General features: G+C 41.6%; 1 protein-coding gene across 1 annotated transcript in view; it reads left to right on the forward strand.

Annotated features, from left to right (window-relative positions):
* LOC118370199 (neuroligin-4, X-linked-like) overlaps positions 1–12,269 on the forward strand; it is a 75,829-nt gene that overhangs the window by 19,990 nt on the left and 43,570 nt on the right. Inside the window, exon 3 of the mRNA XM_052499111.1 lies at positions 11,380–11,532. Within this exon, the coding sequence (XP_052355071.1) occupies positions 11,380–11,532 (153 nt within the window). The remainder of the gene's footprint in view (positions 1–11,379; positions 11,533–12,269) is intronic.

Consider the following 12,269-nt stretch of genomic DNA (forward strand, 5'->3'; position numbering starts at 1 on the left):
CACACACATTGACGCACGGAAGGGAAGCACGCACACATGCGCGCACACACACACTGACGCACGGAAGGGACGCACACACACATGCGCGCACACACACACACTGACGCACGGAAGGGACGCACAAACACACACGCACACATGCGCACCTCGCTCACAGCACAACAATGCAGCTCACTGAGTCCCTCCTTCCTCTAACTACTACCTTCTCTGTTGCAGTTCCCTCACTAAAAACACTCACCTCAGGCTTCAATGAGATAGAAGCGTATTCCTATTCTCTTGGAAGTTTTAAAGGGCTGCCTCAAGGAAACTTTGAAATGAGCGATCAAATTATATCCTTATTATTTCATGACTTAGTTTGGAGTAAGAAAGAAAGGGTATTATTTGAAATGTCTCTGGAATTGAGACCATGTCTAAGTACATTAGAGGAGTGGAGTGTGTACGTACATACTTCAAAACTATAGTGTGGTAGCTAATATAATGCCTTTGAGACATCTGAGACTAAGCTCTGCACAATTTTCTTTTTGTTAATTGCTCTTCTGTTTTCCTTGACAGGTCTTTGTATGGCACATAGAGACGTGTGTAGAGATTGTGTTAAAGCAAGATCGTATCCAGATTGACACCAAACTGGGAAAAAAACGTACTGAAACAGGGACGGATTACCTTAACTTTTCCAATAAGAAACACTAGTTTACGGTTGCGAAACATTTTGCTACGATGTGCTCTAATGATTACGACCCAGCTCTCTCAAGACAGGAACAGGAAGTGTGACCAGCTACTTCCTGTCTGACTGTGGGTTTGGAGGAGCTCACTGTTCCCCCTGTATGGTCATTAACTGCCATCTCCCATCCCTCTTTCCCTTCCTTCCTTCCATCCCTCCCTTTCATCCCTCTATCCCATTACTAACACTTGGAAAATGCTGAAACCAATGGAAAATTCTGATGACCCACCCTCCCCGACTCGCTCCCTCCCTTCTCCCCCTTTCTCTCTCCCTTTCCCTCTCTCCCTCCTCTCCCTCTCTCCCACCTCTCCCTCCCTCTCCCGCTCCATATAGAGATGAGTAATGTGTGTGGCGCCGCTGTGCCATGGAGGAATATATTATCCCCTCAGCCCGGTGTGGCAGTGATGAATATCTAGGGCATGCTCACTGCGGAGTCACCCAGCCAGGGACCTCTCAGCTAGGCAGCTCCATGCAGCTCCTTTACAGAGACAGAGCCCAGAGAGACTAGAGAGAATAGAGAGAGAGAGAGAGTGAAAGAGAGAGAGTGGGGGGAGGGGTACGAGGGACGAGAAGAGAGATATGTAGAGGGAAGAGAGAAGCGAGAAAAGTATTCTCTTCTCTCCTCCTCTCTCTTCTCTCTTTCTCTTTCGTGGTGCTCTCTCTCCTCTATCTCTGTCTCCACTCTCTTCCCTCTCCCTCTCTCTATTTCTGTTTTATGTGCTCTGCAGTGACCGGATGGGGACACGCTGGGACAAGGAGACCCTAAGACGACCCCCTTCCGAAAATATTAAAAATAAAAAACCATGCTCCTAAAATCTGCCATAGTCTGTTAGAACGGATCAAAGTTGCTTATCTGTCTTAGTCTCCTCCAGTTCAACATCCCCAGAGGAAGTCAACATTAGAGATGAAGAGTGACAGCCAATTTGCCTTCTATGTTTGATCGAAGGCCAGCCAAATTCCATCTCAGAGCAAAGAACTCAGAACCTAGCTTTAAAGAAGAGCCTGAAAACTTTTTATTTAAATAAAACATTTTTAGAGGTGGATCAGCTTAATATTGCAGAAAGTTTGTTACTTCCATCAATGCAATTATCTGCATAATTTCCAATCCCCCATATCTTTTTTTGGTAAATATATATATCCATATAAAAGTCTGAAGTTTACATACACCTGAGCCAAATGCATTTAAACTCAGTTTTTCACAATTCCTGACATTTAATCCTAGTAAAAATTCCCTCTTAGGTCAGTTAGGATCACTACTTTATTTTAAGAATGTGAAATGTCAGAATAATAGTAGAGAGAATTATTTATTTCAGCTTTTATTTCTTTCATCACATTCCCAGTGGGTCAGAAGTTTACATACACTCAATTAGTATTTGGTATCATTGCCTTTAAATTGTTTAACTTGGGTCAAACGTTTCGGGTAGCCTTCCACAAGCTTCCCACAATAAGTTGGGTGAATTTTGGCTCATTTCTCCTGACAGAGCTGGTGTAACTGAGTCAGGTTTGTAGGCCTCCTTGCTCGCATACGCTTTTTCAGTTCTGCCCACACATTTTCTATAGGATTGAGGTCAGGGCTTTGTGATGGCCATCTTGACTTTGTTGTCCTTAAGCCATTTTGCCACAACTTTGGAAGTATGCTTGGGATCATTGTCCATTTGTAAGACCCATTTGCGACCAAGGTTTAACTTCCTGACTGATGTCTTGAGATGTTGCTTCAATATATCCACATACTTTCCTTTCCTCGTGATGCCATCTATTTTGTGAAGTGCACCAGTCCCTCCTGCAGCAAAGCACCCCCACAACATGATGCTGCCACCCCCGTGCTTCACGGTTGGGATCGTATTCTTCAGCTTGCAAGCCTCCCCTTTTTTCCTCCAAACATAACAATGGTCATTATGGCCAAACAGTTCTATTGTTGTTTCATCAGACCAGAGGACATTTCTTCAAAAGTACAATCTTTGTCCCCATGTGCAGTTGCAAACCGTAGTCTGGCTTTTTCATAGCTGTTTTTGAGCAGTGGCTTTTTCCTTACTGAGCGGCCTTTAAGGTCGATGTAGGACTTGTTTTACTGTGGATATAGATATGTTTGTACCTGTTTCCTCCAGCATCTTCACAAGGTCCTTTGCTGTTGTCCTGGGATTGATTTGCACTTTTCTCACCAAAGTACGTTCATCTCTAGGAGACAGAACACGTCTCCTTCCTGAGCGGAATTACGGCTGTGTGGTCCCATGGTGTTTATACTTGCGTACTATTGTTTGTACAGATGAACGTGGTACCTTCAGCCGTTTGGAAATTGCTCCCAAGGATGAACCAGACTTGTGGAGGTCTACAAGGTTTTTTGTAGACCTCTTGTAGACTACCTTGTTGTTGATTTTGCCATGATGTCAAGCAAAGAGGCACTGAGTTTGAAGGTAGGCCTTGAAATACATCCATAGGTACACCTCCAAATGACTCAAATGATGTCAATTATCCTATCAGAAGCTTCTAAAGCCATGACATCATTTTCTGGAATTTTCCAAGCTGTTTAAAGGCACAGTCAACTTAGTGTATGTAAACTTCTGACCCACTGGAATTGTGATACAGTGAATTATAAGTGAAATAGTCTGTAGACAATTGTTGGAAAATGTACTTGTGTCATGCACAAAGTAGATGTCCTAACCGACTTGCCAAAACTATAGTTTGTTTAACAAGAACATTTTGGAGTGGTTGTTTTAATGACTCCAACATAAGTGTATGTAAATTTCCAACACTCATCTGTATATAGACATACATACTTAAAAAAAAAGAATATACCTTTATTATTATTCGCAAACCCTACCACCCTTCCCCCATTGGGAGTAAACCAATAAACAGTAACACTTAGGCTTCTACCTTCATATTTATAGACATACAGACACATTTGTCAGACGCAATCTATTTGACAATAGTTGTGTTTTTTTGTGTTTTTTGTCCTTCCTCTATTAATGAAGTCCACCCAGTTTCATTTCTATTTGTAACTGTGTTATTTCGCAACATATTTTAAACCTAAATACATTTTATAGACCCCGTATGTTTTACATTGGTTATCTTATCTATCTTATCTTGGTTATTAGTCCCACCCTTCAGCTCCATTCAACCCCTCCCATCTATCTCTGAACACCATCCATTTTGGATTTCTATTTGCCATATATTTTTCAACTCTGCTGTGATGTTTCACACAAGTATTGGACCTTTCTATTCTCATAGCTTCTACGGATTGTAAGTTGAAGGTAGACTTTTTTGCTCAAATAAATATTATAGTATTGATTGATTGACTATGGCTTTTCAAATCACCCAGTATTTCTATCTGCAGCGTTAGTTCTAGGCAAATGTTGGAATTCTTCAGCCACTCCTGGACCTGTGTCCAAAAACGAGCTACATATGGACAGTACCAAAATAAATGATCTAATGACTCTGCCTCCTCACAGCAAATTCTGCAGAGCTGGGAAGATTGTATCCCCCATATATATATATAACATTGTATTGGTTTTGAATCCGTCATTGTTTTGCGAGTCAATTCACAATTCATCATCAAAAATGTCTTCCCAACTATTTTGCAATTTATATGACACAGCTGTGTCCTTAAATGAAATTGGTATATGTTTTTATTTATCACACTTTTCTTTAACCATTTATGTTCTTTAATACAGGGCCGACAGACAAGTTCTTAACTTTTCTCCCCTTCTACTTGCCTTTTCCATTTTTGTGGTAATGCTGCAATTAGTTGGTTGTAATTTTGGGTAGAGCAGACATTTCCATATGTCTGTGTTAGCTGCAGTTGTGACATAACGCCACCAGTCCTATTTATGATATCATTCACTAAAATTATACCTTTTTGAAACATTTCATCGAAAAAAATGTTTTTTTTTAATCAATTAGTATATTTGAGTTTAACCACAATATATGTTGTATTATTTGTTCTGTCTTTTCAGGTGGATTAAGCTGAAATTGCAACCAACTTTCTAAGGATTGTTTAAAAAATAACTATATTTTGGAGATGTTTTCCTTTTCAAACAACCGAAAATGAGCAGGTGTAAATCTGAATAAAGGGAAAAAGGCCATTCTTGAACATAGGATGAGACATTCCTACCAATTTACTAGAGAACCAGTTTGGATTTAAGTATAACTTTTGTGTGACTGATGTCTTTAGTGAGAGGTCTAATGATTTTATATTTATTCATTTCTTCCCTCTGAATTCATATTCATTATATAAATAGGCCCTTTTAATTTTGTCTGGCTTGCCATTCCAAATAAAATTGATTTTTTTTGTTCATATAATTTAAAAAGCAGGTCACTAGGTGTAGGCAAAACCATAAACAAATAGGTCAACTGTGATATGACTAAAGAGTTAATTAGTTTTTTTTTTCCACAAATAGACAGGTATTTTCCTTTCCATGGTAGCAAGTTCTTATCTATTGTTGCTAACTTTCTCTACAAATGTATTGGAGTGAGATCCTTTCCTTCTTTTGGGATTTGTATACCGAGTATGTCCACATCCCCGTCAGACCATTTTATTGGTAAACTACACTGTAATGTAAAATTAGCATTTTTTAGTGATCCAATACGTAATATGGTACATATATCATAATTTGGTTTGAATCCAGAGAGGTTAGAAAAAGTATCTAGATCCTCTATGAGGCCGTGGAGGGATTCTAATTGTGGTTTTAAAAGAAAACATGAATCATCAGCGTACAATGACACCTTAGTTTTTAAGCCACGGATTTCTAATCCCTTAATATTATTGTTGGATCTAATTTTAACAGCTAACATTTCGATGGCAATAATACATATATATGTCGATAGTGGACAACCTTGTTTTACTCCTCTAGACAGTTTAAAACTGTCTGAGATGTAGCCATTATTTACTATTTTACACCTAGGGTTACTATACATAAATTCAACCCATTTTATAAGAGATTCCCCAAAATTGAAATATTCCAGGCATTTATATATAAACTCCAGTCGTACTTTATCAAAAGCCTTTTCAAAATCCCCGAAATGTCATAGTATTCTATTGTTTCCAGTACTTGTCTTATATTATCTCCAATGTATCGTCCATATAAAAAACTAATCTGATTAAGATGAATAATATCTGACAATAATTGTTTTATTCTATGCGCCAAGCATTTAGCTAGGATTTTTGCATTACAACACTGAAGTGTAAGAGGCCTCCAATTTTTTTTAACAGACTGGATCTTTATGTACGTATACCACTTGGGTCCTGTTTCAGTAATAATTATATCAGACCTTCTTGCTGCCTGTCTGATAATCTACCATTTATATAGGAGTGGTTAAAACATGCTAATAATGGTCCTCTGAGTATATAAAAAAAAAGTTTGGTATACTTCCACTGGTATGCCACCCAGCCCTGGAGTTTTCCCAGCCTTAAAGGCTTTAATTGCATCAATAAATTCCTCCTCTGCCTTCACATGAGTCTCTCTGTACAGATGTTAATTTTACATTAATATTAGGAAAATAATCCATAAAATTAGCTTTGGTTAGTAAAGATGGAGGAGACTGAAACGAAAAGTATAATTTGGTGAATCATGCGTGACTCCATCATTTGTAACAAGTTTCAATACATTTGGTAGCATTTCTATATTGAAGATTGAAAAAGAATGTGGTGCCTTGTTCGCCATATTCCATCCAGTTTGCTTTATTTTTTATAATATATTACACTGGATCTTTCTTGAATAAGTTCCTCCATTTTGTTTTTCCTCTAACTTATTCTGTGAGCCTGACAACTTCATGTACTGCCCCTCTGTTTATTGGGCATCTGGAATTTTCCACCTGGTTTCAGCAGCTCCTATCCTACTAATACATTCAAATAATAACCTTAGCAATGGAATGTTGAAAGTGGCCCAATAAATAAGTTAGAAGATATGAGTTAGTTACCCTTCCTCCAACTTGTCTCGTCGACCCAGTCTATCTGTGAATTTGACGTGCAATGTATTTGGCTGCCTGCCCAAGAGGAGCGTGGCAGAGCTGAAGTGGGGTCCTTCTCAAGATGGCCTCGGCCACAACAGCAGAATGCAGGCTACACACGGTATAGGCTGGTCAAACGTGAGGAGTTGTGAAATAGATATATTCACATTATCGTAGCACTAGGCGCCCACTCAGAACACAGTGGAGATTAATAACCACTGTGGGTTGTTTTTCACCTCTCCTTTCTATATATTGGTGGGTTTTTTTTGCGGAGGAGGAGGGGAATATATATACACACGCACACACACACACACACACACACACACACACACACACACACACACACACACACACACACACACACACACACACACACACACACACACACACACACACACACACACACACACACACACACAGCTGAGCTCCAATGCAAGGCAGTCGTCTGTCTGCCCATAGGCCCTGCTACTCACTGCCAAGCCTGCGGATGCAGAAGCAATGTGACCTAGACGACAGCCAGGCAGCTGGCCCGCCCACTTTTCAGCAGCAGCCAACGGCGGATGCAACAGAAACCAATAATCGGGGTGTACTGAGAGAGCCTTGGTTGAATACCAATTACATAGTTCGGGTCATGGCTGGGTAAACCCTGACTCGTTTAGCCCGCTGCCTGCTTCCATGACCAATGCTTTGGCCCCTGCAACACTAGACCAAGTGGAATCTTATTTATTTGGAATTCCATGATTTGAAATAGCATTGCAGTTCACACACATTTACATTGCTGTACACGCTGACTAACATTATCTCACACATACTCACATTGAGGATCACCATACATACTCAAAAATACCTTGGTGAGTCACGCATACACACACTCATATTGACTGTTATCCAATCCTGTGGAGGGGCTGTGCTACGATTTTCCCTCGTTGATGCTCTCATCCTTGGTGACATTTTGAAGAGTTCCATAGAGCCCTGATGATATGGTCACGGATGATGTTCAGCCAGTGTAGTAGATATTTGCGAGATACTTTTGACCACGTAGTTAGTGTATGTGGACATCTGCTCATCGAACATATCATCCCAAAATCATGGGCATTAATATGGAGTTGGTCCACCCTACATCAGCCTCCTCTCTTCTGAAAAGGCTGTCTACTAGATGTTGTAACATTGCTGAGGGGGCTAGCTTCCATTCAGCCACAAGAACATTAGTGAGGCCGGTCACTGATGTTAAGCAATTAGGCCTGGCTCACAGTCGGCGTTCCAGTTCATGTGTTCGATTGAGTTGAGGTGAGGGCTCTTTACACCTTCACTGGAACTAAGGGGCCAAGCCCAAACGTGAAAAACACCCCCAGAACATTATTCCTCCTCCACCAAACTTTACAGTTAGCACTATGCATTCGGGCAGGTAGTGTTCTCCTGGCGTCCACCGAAACCTGATTTGTCCGTCAGACTGCCAGATGGTGAAGCATGATTAATCACTACTGAGAACGCGTTTCCACTGCGCTAGAGTCCAATGGCGGCGTGCTTTACATCACTCTAGCTGACACTTGGCATTGCACATGGTGATCTTAAGCTTGTGTGAGGCTGCTCGACCATGGAAACCCATTTCATGAAGCTCCCGACAAACAGTTATTGTTGCTTCCAGAGACAATTTGGAACTCGGTAGGGAGTGTTGTAATCGAGGACACATTATTTTTCCTCGCTACGCGCTTCAGCACTCAGTGGTCACGTTCTGTTAGTTTGTGTGGTCTACCAATACGTGGCTCAGCCGTTGCTCCGAGGCATTTCTACTTCACAATAGCAGCAGTTACAATTGACCAGCTTTAGCGCGGCAGAAATTTTAAGAACTGACTTGTTGGATAGGTGGCATCCTGTGACGGTGCCACGTTGAAAGTCACTGAGCTCTTCAGTAATGCCATTCTACTGCTAATGTATGTCTATGGAGATTGCATGGCTGCATGCTTGATTTTATACACCTGTCAGCAACTGGTGTGGCTGATATAGCCAAATCCACTCATTTGAAGGGGTGTCAACATACGTTTGTATATACAGTGCATTTGGAAAGTATTCAGACCCCTTTCCCTTTTCCATATTTTGTTACGTCACTATCAGGTATCAAGGTAAGACCCAGATGCAGACCGTGTCGAGGTAACAATGTTTATTACAGCAACAGGGGCAAAGGTACAAGACGGCAGTCAGGGTCCGGTCAGGCAGAGGTTGGTAATCCAGAGGCGGGGCAAAGGAAGGCAGGCTCAGGGTCAGGGACAGGCAGAGTGGTCAGGCGGGCAGGCAAAATGTTAGGACAGGCAAGGGTCAAAAGGGAGACTGGGGAAAAGCCAGAGTTGACACAAAAATGCTGGTTGACTTGTCAACAGACAAACAGAGAACACAGGTATAAATACACAGGGGATAATGGGGAAGATGAGCGACACCTGGAGGGGGGTGGAGACAATCACAAAGACAGGTGAATCACATCAAAGTGTGACAGTTACAGCCTTATTCTAAAATGTAATACATTTTTAAAAACACGTTTCAATACCCCGTAATGGTAAAGCAGAAACATGTTTTTAGAAATGTTTGCAAATTTATAAAAAACAGAAAAACCCTTTGCTATGAGACTCGAAATTGAGCTCAGGTGCATCCTGTTTCCATTGATCATCCTTGTATCTACAAATTGATTGGAGTCCACCTGTGGTAAATTCAATTGATTGGACATGATTTGGAAAGGCACATATAAGCAACTTTTATCCGAGACAGGATTGTGTCAAAGCACAGATCTGGGGAAGGGTACCAAAACATTTCTGCAGCAACGAAGGACCCCAAGAACCCAGTGGCCTCCATCATTCTTAAATGGAAGAAGTTTGGAACCACCAAGACTCTCACCCGGCCAAACTGAGCAATCGGGGGAGAAGGGCCTTGGTCAGGGAGGTGACCAAGAATCTGATCGTCACTCTGACAGAGCTCCAGAGTTCCTATGTGGAGATGGGAGAACTTCCAGAAGGACAACCATCTTTGCAGCACTCCACCAATCAGGCCTTTGTGGTAGATTGGCCATAAATGGCATATCACAGCCAGCTTGGAGTTTGCCAAAAGGCACCAAAAGGACTCTCAGACCAAGATTGATCTCTTTGGCCTGAATGCCAAGCCATCACGCCTGGAGGAAACCTGGCACCACACCTATGGTGGTGGCAGCATCATGCTATGGGGATGTTTTTCAGTGGCAGGGACTGGGAGACTAGTCAGGGTCAAGGGAAAGATGAACAGAGCAAAGTGCAGAGAGATCCTTGATGAAAACCTGCTCCGGAGCACTCAGTACCTCAGACCAGGGCAAAGGTTTAACTTCCAACAGGATAACGATGCTAAGCACACAGCCAAGACAATGCAGAAGTGGCTTCGGGGCAAGTCTCTCAATGTCCTTGAGTGGTCCAGCCAGAGCCCAGACTTGAACCTGATCAAACATCTCTGGAGAGACCTGAAAATATCTGTGCAGCGACGCTCCCCATCCAACCCGACAGAGTTTGAGAGGATCTGCAGACAAGAATGGGAGATACTCCCCAAATATAGGTGTTCAAATCTTGTGGCGTCATACCCAAGAAGACTTGAGGCTGTAATCACTGGCAAAGGTGCTTCAACGAACTACTGAGTGAAGGGTCTGAATACTTATGTAAATGTGATATTTCCATTTTTATTTTAAATACATTTGCAAAAAAACAACAATTGAATCCATTTTAGAATAAGGCTGTTACAAAATGTGGAACAACCCAAGGGTTCTGAATACTTTCCGAATGCACAGTCTAGTGTTTTATACCCAGAGGCTAGAAGGACACCTTTTATTTTTTTATTTAAGTAATGAAATCCTTGAAAAACCCTCCTTCCCCAAATCATTGATTCTAAACTCATTGCTTCTCCACCATGTCCTGAGGAGGTAGAATGTGGAAAGCAGTGGTAGAATGCTGAGCTGTGACTTCTGAAATGCTGGACCCATAGGAATCAACTGCAAGTTAAGAAACACCCTAATGAGGCCTGCTGACTGCTGACTGAACCGAGTGTTGATTTATCCTGCTAGCAGGCTGGTTGTTTGTGGAACATGATATCCGTCTCCAATACTAAGACTCTACCCTCTTTATTTATAATCAACTCCTGCACATGTACCAATCAGAGTAGCAAAGCTCCAAAATAAGGCATTCACCCTACCTAATTGTACTGTAGCAGTCATGCTTGGCTGCATCTCAAATTCCACCCTATTCCCTTGATACAGACTCTGGTCAAAAGTGGTGCACTATATAGGAGACATGGTGCCATTTGGGAAACAGTCCTTGGGTGTTGATGTCATTCCAAGAACATAGTCCCTGTACAGATATCTACACAATGATGCCTCTATCACATATTTAAAGAGATCAAGTTTCCCCTCGTACAGTATCTCCAATACTACAGTGAACCTCTCTCATCCAATAGCGTTTACATATGACACCCACCTTGGACTACCCATATTCCACTGGCCTGCTGATTTTTAAAAATGTCAAAAACATATGCATCCAAAGTAAAGGATGTGACTGGCTGGCTTCCTAACCACCCAAATTACACCCCTATTCCCTATGTAGGAGGTCCTTAGGGCGATGGTCAAATGTAGTGCACTATATAGGGAATAGAGTGCCATTTGGGACGGACTACCAGACCCAGTGTTATCTACAGGCGCTCATTGTTGCTCTTCTTTCCAGACATCCACGACGAGAACGGGCTGAAGCCGGTCATGGTGTACATCCACGGTGGATCCTACATGGAGGGAACGGGGAACATGATCGATGGGAGCATCCTGGCGAGCTACGGAAACGTCATCGTAATCACCATAAACTACAGGCTCGGAGTGTTAGGTAAGTCACAGCATATCATTTGGGGTCTTCTTGGCGTTTTGTGGTGTGTTTTCTATGGATTGAGCGATTCATCCATGTTGTGTGTTTGATGTGTGTTTTGGTTGGCTGTGGTACTGTAAATGCTGGCGATTCAAATTGTGAGGTTTATGTGGTATAATTTGTATTTTTCCATATGTGTATTCAATATTTCCTCAACTGATGGCACAGCAGGAAATAAACCCATACAAATTGAATGGGGAGTAAATAGGATGAGGATTTTAAGATTTTGTTTTTACTTCTACCTGATTTGGCAGAAGTGGGACATCTCAGATAAGATTGCTCTAATAGTATAAGAGAGGAGAATGTGATGGTAGGAGAGAATATTTATCATAGGAGAGGTTTCTGGTAAAACAACGTTAAATGTTCCGACATGGAATTAAGCAATTTCCCCCCAGCATATCATCTCCTGTAACTCCAGTATGAACTCTGGGGATGATGGAGTCGGAGAGGTTATCATCTGATAGGCTTTGTCATCCCAGTTAATAGTGATACTGTGCATGTTTTAGCAAATTATACTACACCTACAAATTAGAAGATATACAAACACTCAAGCTATACTGTCTTACTTGAGTGTTATGCTTGGTCCCTATATCTATTTTTACCAACAGCAATATTAGTCAGAAGCATCTGGAAGATTTATCCATGTCTATATTCTAAATCCACTGTACAGTACAGTTCGCTGTTCTTTCTGCAGTGTT

Source organism: Oncorhynchus keta, chromosome 37 (assembly GCF_023373465.1).
Source record: "Oncorhynchus keta strain PuntledgeMale-10-30-2019 chromosome 37, Oket_V2, whole genome shotgun sequence".
Taxonomy (NCBI): Eukaryota; Metazoa; Chordata; class Actinopteri; order Salmoniformes; family Salmonidae; genus Oncorhynchus; species Oncorhynchus keta.